The following is a 13,848-nucleotide window of genomic DNA, read 5'->3' on the forward strand; positions in this document are numbered from 1 at the left end:
AAAGCTACTGGAGATAAACTGGATAGTGTGATCCTAAGTGTTGATCCGATCCTCCGTATATTTTCACGTCAATCTACAAGAGACATTGAATACACTCAAGTAAGCTTATAGAAGCGTAGTAAGTTCATAGGCATAAAACATAAATCTTACCAAATATTCATACACTTATACAATATACACAATTATTAAGTTCACGTGTCAACCACAATCATTGGTGAGTTCCCTTTTATAAACTCACTACTATTTATCCATTTACTTTAATTCTTTTGGGTCCATTTGTCACATACCATTCTTAATCAAATTAGGGAACAGTTACGGAAAATTGAGTACTTCACTTCCACTTTGCCATAGTATAACTACAATCTTGCGTATGATTGCTTATCATTTTCCTAAGCCATAGCCCTGCCACGGTCTTACATGGATCACATTTATCACTTGTCACTTGTAACTGATCAGATAAGTGTAGCTAAAGCTACAACTTATCACTTGTCACTTGTCATTGATCAGATAAGTGTAGCTGAGGCTACCACTTATCACTTGTCATTGATCAAAAGTACTCAAATCCGACGTTCTGCTCAATTTGATCATTTATTCGGTTTTCGCATTGTTATTTTATTCTCAATTCATCAATAAATATATCTCATCATATATTATATAATTCATAAAATTAACATTTAATCATTAAATTTCAACCATATGAACTTACCTGGGTCTATTGGCAAAATTTGTGAAAGTTCAGGGACTAACAGCTACTTTTTCTTTTCCTCGACTTTTTTCGGATTCTCGATCTAACATTAAAAAATCATTTATTTATCAGTATTGACTTCACCTTCATTCTATTTCACATCCTTAATGTTTATAACCCGCTTATAAGTAACATTATCTATAATTTCACTATTTACTTATGTATATTCAATACTGTCTATTCATGTCACAGTCACTAAATTATTTTTATCTTGAGCTACAGAACTCCAAATTAGGATCCGCTAATTTTTCCTGAAACTAGACTCATATATCTTCTTATCATAAAATTTTCAGAATTTTTAGTTTAGCCAATAAGTACAGTTTATTCTTTAAAGTCACCCATGTTCTGCTGTTTGATAGTTCTGACCCTTCTTCACTAAAAATTAATTATCTCATCGTAGGAATTCAGATGATGTTCCTGTTTGTTTCTCTTGAAAATAGACTCATTCAAGATTTTAAATTTAAGCACCTAATTATTTTTCTCCAATTTTTTATGATTTTCCAAATTCAGAACAGGGGGAACCCGAAATTATTTTGACATTGTCTCACAGAATTTATTATATCTCATGATTTATAATTCCGTTGCTTACACATTTCTTCTATAAGAAACTAGACTTAATAAGATTTAACTTTATATTTTATTCATCCTCTAATTAAATTTCTAAAATTTTTAGTGATTTTTCAAAGTTGGACTATTACTACTATCCAAAACTATTTTCGTGCAAAATGTTGATTTCCATTTTGCCCCAAATTTCATAGTTCATACAATTCAGTCCTTGCTCAACTAACCCCTCAATTAAGCTAATTTTTCTCAATTAATACTTTACCTAGACATTATAAGTTATTTCACAACTATTGAAATTTATAATTTCCACATAAAAACCTAACTTCAAACTCTTTTACAATTAGGTCCCAAACATTCACTTTCTATTCAATTCTTTCAATCAAATCAGCATATAAACAATTTAAAGCTCTAAGTCCATGCTAAATCATCATATACTTCCATCACATACTCATAGAAACTTTCAATTTCTTTCATAGAATCAAAAACTAATGAATTCAGCAAGTGGACCTAGTTGTAAAAGTCACAAAAACACAAAAATTTCAAAAAATAATCAAGAATTGAACTTACTTGCAATAAAAATATGAAAAACCAACTTAAGGAAACCCTTCTGTGGTGTTTGTTTTTATGAGAATGCAGAAAAATAAAGAGAAATCTAGATAATTCCACTTTAGTCCTAGCTTTATTAAGTAAATTTTGCAATATTCCAATTTTCCCTTAATTCTCCTTATTTTCTTGCTGATTTCATGCCCTTGCCATCCAACCCAAATATACCTTGGGTCTAATTTCCTTTTAAACCCTCTTTCTTTTATCATTTAAGCTATTTAATCATTTCTCATAATTTTACATTTGTTACAATTTAGTCCTTTTTGTTCAATTAACTATCGGAACTTTAAAATTTCTTGACGAAACTTTAATACTAATTTATTAACACTCCATAAATATTTATAAATATTTAGGGCTCGCTTTAAACTTTTGAGGTCTCGATACCTCATTTTCGATTCTAATTATTTTAATATTTATTTCTAGTATACTATTCACTATTTCAAAAATTTTTCTAACTTGACATTTAACTTATACTCACTAAATTAATAATATTTTCTACTCATTTTTTGGATTTAGTGATCTCGAATCACTGTTCTGACACCACTTGAAAATTCAGTTATTACAACTAAAGAAGCAATTTTACCATTGTTCTTTAAGTGGACTGTTAGTGATATATATATTATATGTAAATTTAATTTATATATTATATTATAATATGAAATCTTAATTGTTAAGTATATGTATTATATTATATAATAATAAAAATTTAATGTATAATAAAACAAAAGTATTAAAAGAATGAATAACAAATAATAATAATAAAAAGAAAGAAAGAAAGCCATACGAACTAGAAAGAAAAGAAAGAAAAATAGGAGAAAGATGCAAGACTAGGGTTTCAAATTGTTCAAAGTTCAATTGGTTAGTCAATTTAGTCAATTTTCATGTAATTTTTATGTTTTTGGAATCCCAGTGTTAAGTATTACCCGACCCATGTCAAAATTTTAGTATTAATTGAGTTTTTAAATAATTTTAATGTTGAATAATTTTAGTAATAGAGATTAAATTGATAGATTTTTAAGCTAGAAGTGAAAAGGGATTAAATTGTAGAATAAAATGTAAATTTTGAGTTATAGGGACTAAATTGTCAAAAATTTGAAATTTAGGTGTTTAAGTGAAAATAGAGAGATAAATTTAGTTTAAAATGGAATTTGTATGAAAATATAAGATTAATTGTGAAGAATAAAAATTAGTTTCAGTTTAGGGACTAAATTGAAATTTAGGAAAATATTGATTCAAAATTGAAATATTTAATATGAAATTGAATTGTGTTATATTGATGAATTTTAATTGTTTTAATTCTATAGCTAACGTCATACCGGAATCCTCGACTGTAAAGGGGAAAGATAAAGTCGATGTCGAATAGCTCGAAATTCCTGGTTTGTATTTCTATAATCCGAACTAAATTGTAAAATTATTGCATTTTGATTTCTTGTATATGGTAAGTAGTGGACGTAAGAACTATTGTGTTTTACAATTGAAATGGACTGATTTGGTATGTGACGAATTTATTGAATTTATATTAATTGAATTGAATTCATATGTATATATGTGATAATGTGATTATATGAAAATTTGATATTGGATATTGGTTATATTTGAAAAATAAAATGTAACCCTATTAAATATATCGGGCTGAGTCGAATATAGATGATGATACATGCACGGGAACGATTGAAGTGTATTTGAGTCCATTAAGTGGACCAAACTCCAAGTTGCCCATTTCAAGAGAGGATTCAACTGAAATCCTGATCGGGTTTATAACACGTGCTAGATCAAAGAAGTTTAAAGAGGCGATGATGGGCCTGATTCAGCAAGTTTGGCCTAAACTTGAGATATCTAACCCTTATTGGACCCAAAATAACGTTCCAAGTCCATACAATGTTTTGCATGTGGCTGCTTGTTTAGTTTAATTAATTTTACAACTTTTAATTATGTCTTATTTATTATATGCATCTTTAATTAATGTCTTGCATTATTGATCTACATCTTTTAATTGTGACATGCACTATGTGTTCTGCATTTAATAAAGTTATGCATTATGTAACTCTCATGTTAGTTAAGTTTGCATCATAAATTATGACATGTATTATGTAACTCTCATGTTAGTTAAAGTTTGCATCATTAAATTAAGTCATGCATTAAGTTATCATTTGTTCATTTAGTTTACATCTTAAACCATGCATTTAAGCATTTTAGTTGTTTAATATGTTTGAGTTTGTTTATATAAGTATGTTATATAATTTGGCTGTTACTTTTTAATGAATAAGTTATAATGTGTTTAATTTTTCTTAAATAAATTAATTGTGTGTTCAGTAGTTTATTGTAGGAAAGTCCAAAAGGCTGGTCACATATTTTAAAGCTACAATAGGGCTGTTCGTTTGCTAGGAAGAATCAAATGCTATTACATTCAAATGGCTGTTCAATTTTGGCATAAAAGAGTGTGCATTTGGTAACTTAATTGTTAGTGCATAAAGAGAATGTTTTTGGTGGATATTGAAGCATTCAAAGCTCATTATGGTGGCTGTTCAAAAGGACCAAGAGTGACTCTTCAAGTCTGATTGGTTTCATGCACTCAAAGCTAGTTATAGTGCCAATTAAAGGGATGAATACACAAGCATTAAGGCATTTGGTTAAGAGGAAAATGAAGGGACATCAAGAAACACATTTAAAGGACCATTAAGCCTTCATTAAGTGAAGAGGCATGGCTTTTCAACTATGCATGAATCAAGTATAAAGACATGACTCTTTGGTTGGCTATCAAGAGTTATAACCGAATTTGAATATTTTGTTAATAGCTGGTATGAATGTCGAATTTGAATAGTCATATTAGTGCCTATAAATAGCTTGTAAAAGGACAATGTTAGGTAAGATTATGTTGAATGAATATTTTTAAGTTATTGTGAGAATTCTATCTCATTGTTCTTGAAAGAACTTACTTAGACTTATCAAGGTATTCCTCGTGGCGTCAAACCTTTTTTCTTTTGAACTTATCACTTCCTTTCTTTCTTTGTTCTGAAGTGTGGCATTCTAACATACAGCTGGTTCCTTTTGTACTAAATAGTGGGTCACAGTTTATTTATTCTTCTTCGAAGACTTGTTTGTTATTTTGCTTTATAGAAATCAGTTCACAATCTTTCATATTGTTGGTTCATTTCTAAGTTTTCACTTTGTGCAAGTTATCTATCCAACTCATTTCCATCGTTTCCATCGAATCAATAACCATTAATCCTATTTCGACCTTAAAGTATATTTCGAAATGATACAACATTAGACGATCGAGTAACTCAACTAACCAAATTCACGATTACGAGCACGCATCAGATGGCATGCCATAGGATAGGAAGAGTTTAGGGAATTCTTCGACTTTTACAATGAGGCATTAGGTGCCAATTTACTTCGATTTAACCGATGAGACACTGGGTATCAATTTATATAGCACCGGGTGCAATTACTACTTCGGATTTATCTGATGAGCCACTGCGTGCCAAACTGGTGTGGTTGTTTGTTCCGTGTATTCGTCCGAGTCCGAGTCGTATTAATAGGGGTAAATAAATAATAAAGTTTTATAATTGATATTGATATTGTATGGTATAAGAAATGGAATTGATATAGTGAATTGAAAATAGAATGTGAAATATGTTGTAAATATATGGAATACATGAGTTATATACTCATGAATTAAATATGGAATGGATAGTGCCATTGTGTAAATGATATATGGAACAAATTATGGAAAGCTATTATATAACAAGTGATGAAAATCGAGTATGTATATAATGATGTATTCATGAATTGAGTATTGCATAGCTAATGTCATTGTATGAATAAATGTGGTTTTTAAGTATTCAATTGTGCTTATAATTAATATGTGCATATTATATTATATTATCTTTAATTATTTGGATTATAGAAATACCATTGAATTTTACTCAGCGTATGGTTTTATTTTCCGTGCGCAGGTTAGATACTTAACTTTTGATCGCTGATTCAACATCCAACAATGATTCTGAACTCAAATGTGGTGATGTCTATCTTTTGTGTCGGCATGTACCTAGGGTGTCTAAATAATAGTTATTTGGTGGATTGATTGTAAATGAGGTTATAAGTTTAATGTTGGTTTGGTATATATATATATAAACATGTGTTTGTTTTTGAAGCCATATTATGGCAAGATAAATTGAACCAAATTTAGATATATGCATGTGAAATTAAGTTGATGCTTAGGTGTTTATGAACTAGGCAAAAATGGATTGAATTTGGTATGTTTATAATTTGGATTAGAATGATACTTTGATAATATGAATTTGATTGGTTTTTGACCTGAATTTTATATGTTGTGAAATATTTGAATTTTTTGTCTGTTGATCTGTAAATTCCAGTGATACTCCAAAACTCTATTCCAACGACGAATACGGGTTAGAAGTGTTACACACATGAATTCAATTCAATTTATAATAATCAATATCCAACTTTCACATTAGCACATATATTCCTTTCAATTCAATAATCAATACATTCATAATTTTATATGCCATTTCAATCCATTTCAATCAGCTATCAAAATGTTAAATACTCACTTTAAACACTTACCATATGCATTAAATAGAATTACAACAATTAACAACTAGGTTCGGATTATAGAAATACAAACCATGAATTCCGTCCTTTCCCTTTTTAGTCAAGAATTCTAGTACGACGTTAGCTACAGAATTAAATCAATTAAAATTTATCAATACAACACAATTCAATTTCATATTAAATATTTCAATTTTTACTCAATATTAGCCTAAATTCCAATTTAGTTTCCAAACCGAGACTAATTTTTATTCTTTACATTTAATTCTATATTTTCATACAAATTTCACTTTAAAATAAATTTAACTATCTATTTTCACTTAAACTCTTAAATTTTAAAATTTTCACAATTTAGTCCCTATTACTCAAAATTTACAATTTGTTTTACAATTTAATCCTTTTCTATTTCTAGCTTAAAATATATCAATTTAATCCCTAATACTAAAACTATTCAACATTAACAACATTTAAAATCTTAACAATTGCTAAAATTTCAACATAGGTCGGGTAGCCCTAGGTACCAAGATTCAAAAATATAAAATTATAAGAAAATAGACTAAATTGACTAACCAATTTAACTTTAAACCTTAGAAACCCTAAGGCTCGTGCATTCTCTTTTTTCTTCTTTCTTTTCTTTCTTCTTTTACTAGTCTAATTATTATTATATAATACATATATACATTTAACTTAATAATTAAGATTTCTTAATACTATAACATATTTTTATAATATATGCTGTCCACTATATATGTATAGGTATAATTACTATATATATAGGTATAATTACTACATTGGCCCTTTAATTAATTTTTAATCTATAATTCAACTTTTAACTCAAATGCGATTTAATCCTTATACCTTATTATTTTTAATTCAAGTAAATTCGCTTAACCGAAACCTAATTAACTACACAACTAACTTTGTAAATATTTATTTAAAATATTTACGAATCCAATTTAGGGAAACGGAGTCCCGGGAGTATACTTTCCGACACCCCTGACTATCAGGTCGTTACACCTTCTCTCCCCATGCTTCACTCGCTTATTCAAACATACATCTATTGTTGAGTTACTTGTTTATACATGAAGGCTATATTGAAATTCGAAAAAGCTTAGATAAAAGTTCTAGGACAAAAATAGATTTCAATAATAAAAATAAACCCATATAGATTTGTTCAAGGATAGGTTATCTATTCAAATTTGAAGGCGGGCTCGAAGTTTGAGAGAGTTTAAATAAAAATATTAAAATAAAAAATAGACTTAGGGTAGATTTGGATGGGCGGTGTGGGGTGGTGCGGTTAGTTTATTTTTTGTCTCACCCTATAGTATCTAATCTCACTGTTGTCGTTGTTTTTACACTAACCATAGGTCAAAGGCGAATCTAGGGGGGCTAGTAAGGGCCCCAGCCCCCTTTAAATATAAAATTGCTATTTAGGCCCTTAAAATTTTTTAAAAATTTTAAATTAGTAAAGTTAAAATTGCACTTTGGCCCCTTAAAAAATTATTCTAGCTTTGCCCTGCCACAGGTAAACGCTTCTTCATTCAAACCTACCTTTTAATTAAAAAAAATTAAACCTATTTAAAATATTTGTTGGGTTTGGACTCTAATATTCAAAGCTTGAACTTAGCTCAACTTAAAAGTTTAAATAATCAAGATTTCCTTTATGTCCTTTTTACGATTCATAAAAACTAATCTTTTTGGGAATTTTTGGTTCCTAACAATGTATCTCCAAGATTCAAACTTGTATTATCCCATTAGAGCATCGACGAAGCTAGAAAATTATTTATGGGGGTGGAATTAAATTGTATATTTTGTATGATAGTAAAAATATAATTTCACCATTTTAATAATTTATATATTTATAATTTTAAAGGATTAAATAAAAATTTTATCATTTGGAGACCAAAATGTAATTTTACATTAATTATAAAAGAGCTTAAATAGAAATTTTTTCATTTTAGGAGGGTCAAAACCCCTACCACCCCCTAACTCTACCTCTGCATTAGAGTACAATGTGCCTTTGCTACAATAACTAATATATATCAGTTATAATACATTTATTCCGTTTATATTATATGAAAAGTTAAATGTATTATAATATAATGTAAATTATTTGTGTTGAAAAGTTTAATATATGAAAAATATACGTGACGAAAGGAAGCATCATTAAATCAAAACAATACATAATTATATGTAAAAGCGTCCAATATAAACATGATTTAGCACGCCAGATCATAAGATACTTGTGTCAGCTTGAGTTATAAATTAATGGCCTAAGTCCATGCATGTGGCATTTAGCTGTATACTTGTGCGATAGGTCTTAATTTGGCCAAACATGTAATTTTGATTACGATAATGAAACCGACACCAAATTAATATAATACATTCAAAAGATAATGTAATAGAAAATAAAAACAATATATATTATAGTTTTGCGTATGTTTTGATGTCCCTTTCTCCAAGCAACCACAAAATTTCAAATTTCATTCCCTTACCAAAGTCTTGTGCTGCCCCTTGGCTCACAGCCTCACACCAATCACCTAACCACATCTCCCACTTTGCGTCCATAAAATGATTAAATTATGATATTCATTTTAAGTATAATACCAGAAAGTAAAACAAGCAACACCCACGGACACGGTGGAAGCTGCGACAGCGCATCTAGAAAAAGATCTAAAAGAACAAAAAGGGTCCTGAACCCAATGATAGGACAAGTTTGGGCTAAACAAAAAAAGGGCTTTTGCTCAGTTTCCCAGAAAATAAAAACATACATGCAATGAAATAGACTTTTTGTCTAGGGTGTTTTTTAAGACATAGTATATTTGCCGTAATAAAGAAACCTCGATTCCCTTGAATTTGAATATCATCTGTCAGCACCACCCACCGTCATCCTTTTGTTTTTTCTTATTGTTTTCTGAAATCTACATCTCTTTTTCTTTCTTTCTTCTGATCTGCTCTCTTTGATTTCAATCAATTTCAGCCATGGTTCCTTTAGTTTGTCTGTTGCTTTTCTTAGCCATGACTGGCCATTCAAGTAAGTTCCTTGCTCACTCTCTCTCTCTTTTTCTCTTCTTTGGTTTGAATGCAAAGAAAAAGAAAAGCCCTTTTTTTTTTTTCAATAGGAAATCTTTATATCTTCATTGTAATTTTTTTTTACAAAAAACGGTTTTTTTTTTTTTTTTTTTTGGTTTAGGTGCGACATATTGTTTATGTAATGATGGAGTGGGTGATCAAGCTCTTCAAACGACCCTGGATTATGCATGTGGAAATGGAGCTGATTGTTCTGCAATTCAACAAAATGGTGCTTGCTATAATCCCAACACTGTTAAAGATCACTGCAATTATGCTGTCAATAGTTATTTTCAAAACAAAGGTCAAGTTACAGGAAGCTGTGATTTTGCTGGCACTGCTTCAGTTAGTGCCAACCCTCCTACAAGTAAAACTCCCTTTCTTCTACCAAAATTTTCTTTCTTTTTTTTTTCCCAAGTTAATTGTTTTTAAAATAATTTCTTTGTTGTTTTTGTAGATATTCCCTCCACTTGCACCTATCCATCAAGGTATGGTTATTAGATCTTAACATTTTCAACTTGTTGACCATGCACTGAGATCTCAAAATACATGGTTCATTCTTTTTTAAGCACCCATTATGTTCAATATATTAAAAGTTTTTTGTTGCTAAATGTTATGCAGTAGCACAGGCACAACCCCGACCACCACTCCAACAGCTGCGGGGACTCCAACGAGTTTAGGCGGTGGCACAGGTACCGCCTTTAGCCCAACAGGAACAACAACAGGCATCAACGAGCCAAATCATGCTGTTGCTCTCGTCACAAGCATTAACAACATTTTGTTCACGTTTTTCATCACCCTTTGGATTGTAATGCAGGGTTGTCTTTGATGTAAATGAGAGTTGTATATTAGATTTTGGCATATAAATCAAATATAATTGACATTGTTGGGTTTAGAGATATATGAGCTAGAGTCAAACCCTTCTCTAGGTCCCTTTCTCTTAGAGAAAATGCTTTGGACTTTGATTCCCTTTTGATTAGATAAACTTGGGTGGCTACTTTTTAGATCTTCCGTCTGTATATGCTGTTTTGGTGGAATTGGTGGATACCGTTATATATCATGTCTTAAGCTCGGGGTTGAATTACATAACTTCGAATTACAAGTGAATATTGAATGTGGTTGATAAAAAGAAAAAAAAAATGAATTTCGTTGGTTCATGGGCGGTAAATGAACCGAGTTTAAACCAGCGGATTTGTTCATGTAAATTTAAAATTTTATTTGATTTCATTTGTCTATTTAAAATTACGTGTGTTTATATTTATTTATTTATGGTACACGAATAATATTCATAAGTAATAAATAAATAAACAATAAATATATATTATTTTTATGTATAAAATAATCAAATATAAATATTAATAATTATATTATAAATTAAAAAAACAAGTCATAATATTTTTATTCATATATATTAATACAACAATAAGTAAACTTTATATAAATATAAATAAATTTATTCATGAAGATAAATAAATTAAATAAACTCTTTCTGTATTCAACTCGTTTAAATAAAATTGAAAACGAGAAAATCGAATTATTCATAAACTATTCATCCCAAACACTTTTGATTTACAGTTTTGATGGTTTAGTTTCGCAAGCAATGTCTGACGAACTACATTATCAGTTACAAGTGCATTGAGAAAAGTGAGAGGAAAATAAGCGTTAGAAAAATAATTTATGCATCAGCTGTTTGTACTCCCATCTCTTAATTATTTTATGTTATATAAAATTTGAAATACTCATATTTTATAAATTTTAATAGAAATGGGTTTTAATTTTTTAAGGTTTAATTCACATATCACCTTTGAGGTATATCTACTTTTTCAATTTTGATATTTAAATTTTTAGTTTAAATATGAATTTAAAATATCATTCTTTGGAAAATTACATTAGTTGTTATTTAATTATTAGTAAAATTTTTTTTCACCCTATTATAAAAAGTTACAAAAGCATCGTCCAACTATTTAATTTTTTTTTTGTCACCAACTGTTAAATGACTAACGGAAAGATGACATGGTGGCTTTTTAAATTTGATATAATAGTAACTTTAACCCTAAAATTTATTCATTGTGCAATTTAGTCTTGATTTTAAAAAAATTAATCCTCAACGTTTACACATTATGTAATTTAGTTCTTTTTGTAGTTTTGTTTTTCTTTGTGACCTTTTCACCTAAAAAGCTAAAAAAAATTTAGCTAAATTTGATAAAAAAAAATACTGAAAATAGAAACACCAAAAAATCCATGATAATGATTTTCATATATTCTCATTCTTTTAAAATTAACCCTTATTGTCATAAAGAAAAGCAAAATTATAAAAAAGACCAAATTACACGATGTGTAAATGTTAAGTGTTAAAGTTACTAAACTGTTGGAAAATATAGTTATCAAACAAAAAAAAACCGAAGTAAAAGAGAGAAGATTTACTTAAAGTAACAGTAGAGACAACGTTGTTGTGGTTGTCAGTGACGGTAGGGTGGTCTGTGGTGTTATGCTGGTTGGTAGGCTCATTAAAAATGATGAAGTCATGGTCATGGTTTGTTATCGTCGTCATTGGATTCCCTCTTCTAAAAAGAGGATTCAAATGTTGATGATGTCACCATTGAAATCTTCATGTTGCAAATAAACCAAAAAAAAAAATATTTTGAACTAATTATAAATAGGTCCCTAGCTTTTGTAAAAAGTTAAAAGATGTCATGTCAACAATCTATTAGTGGATTAACGAAATTTTTAACGATAGTGACCAATTCGAACAATTATTTTAATTAAAGTGACCAAAATAAACTTTATTTTATATTATATAAAATTTGAAATACTCATATATTCTATATTGTAATAGTGACTTATTTGACCCTCAAATTTTACAAAAAAAAAAGTTATTTTAGCCTTTTATTTAATTTTTTTTTTTGAGTTTTAAACTTGTATTGGTTATCAAATCACCGCAAAATGAATAAAAAATTTATATTTGTTAATTTTGTTGACGTTAGCAAACAAGGGCCAAAAGCTAGTTTTATAAAATTGGGAAAAAAACTTCTTTATCCTCTTTTAAATTTGAAATTAAGCAAATTGATTCTGTAAAAAGATTAAAATAATTTAATCGTTATTAATTTTGAAAATGAGGAAGAAAATAAATAAGGATAATCATCTTCCCTTAAAAAATTTTAGCAGGAAAAAGGGAAAAAGATTAAACTTTATTTCCAGATGTTGAGTTCCTCTTCGTCCACGTAATTTTAATTTAAAATCTTATTTCCAACCTAATAAAAAATACACCTAAAATTACATTCTTACCCCACTAACCCCTTTACCTGCCACCTACACCCATTTAATTAAATCAACATCAAGATTAATTAATTAAACAGTATCGAAAAAAAAACGCCAATTTAAAAAAAAAAAAAAAAGAGAGAGGAAAAGAACGAAACTAAGAACCCTCATTGTGAAATAGTTCAGTCTCTACCATTGGAACCCCAAAGACAAATATCCAGGATGACATAATCTACAAAGCTAAACCTTTGGTTAGACAGCCTTACAAATGAAAATTTCCTACCAACTGGTTGCAACTAAGGATTGACGTTAATTATTTTTTACTCTCATTCTCAGTATGACGCAGTTGGGTATTCCTTGAGTCTCCTCTGAGCAGCTATAGCAGTAGCCATGGAAGGAGGTAGATGTCTTAGGCTTCTTTTGAATCACCAATTAATATCAGTGTAATGAAATTTTAAGGAATAATGTAGTCACGTTTGTAAAACTTTACTTGAACGAAACTTCAATTTTCAATTAAAAAAAAGCAACCCCAATTAAACTGATTTTTTTTTTTACATTTTTAACATTTTATCTAATGTATATTTGTATTGCTGTGTTTTTTTTAAAATAGTAGTTATATATTATCATTATAAAATTAATATTAATTAATTAAAATAAACATTTTAATAAATATATTTTATTAAATAAATTATAAATTCACATATTTTTAATAATTTCGTAAAAATAAAATGATTTAAAAATTTCTATTATATATTATTTCTAATCTAATGTTCTTAATAGTCATTTTTTATTTTCAGCTCATCGCTATAGTTGCGTTTAAATCCAAATATATACCTCATAGTTGTTTCTAATCTCACTGCTACAGTATCCAATCTCACCACTACAGTAACTAAACTCACTACCACCGCTATTTTTAACCTTACCAAAAGTAAACACACCGCCTATCCAAATTAAGCCTTAGACTTTCAGTTTTGATCCTATCTTCATCAGTTTTTTGATACCTTGGATGGTGATGTGGCCAATGTCTAGGCTCT

General features: G+C 28.8%; 1 protein-coding gene across 1 annotated transcript; it reads left to right on the forward strand.

Annotated features, from left to right (window-relative positions):
* The first annotated feature begins 8,941 nt into the window (after positions 1-8,941).
* LOC108452441 (PLASMODESMATA CALLOSE-BINDING PROTEIN 3) lies at positions 8,942-10,560 on the forward strand. Its single transcript, XM_017750230.2, has 4 exons — positions 8,942-9,521; positions 9,681-9,923; positions 10,014-10,044; positions 10,178-10,560. Exons 1-4 carry the CDS (start codon positions 9,470-9,472, stop codon positions 10,383-10,385), a joined length of 534 nt encoding a protein of 177 aa, XP_017605719.1. The 5' UTR covers positions 8,942-9,469; the 3' UTR covers positions 10,386-10,560.
* Positions 10,561-13,848: the final 3,288 nt, after the last annotated feature.

Source organism: Gossypium arboreum, chromosome 5 (assembly GCF_025698485.1).
Source record: "Gossypium arboreum isolate Shixiya-1 chromosome 5, ASM2569848v2, whole genome shotgun sequence".
Classification (NCBI taxonomy): Eukaryota; Viridiplantae; Streptophyta; class Magnoliopsida; order Malvales; family Malvaceae; genus Gossypium; species Gossypium arboreum.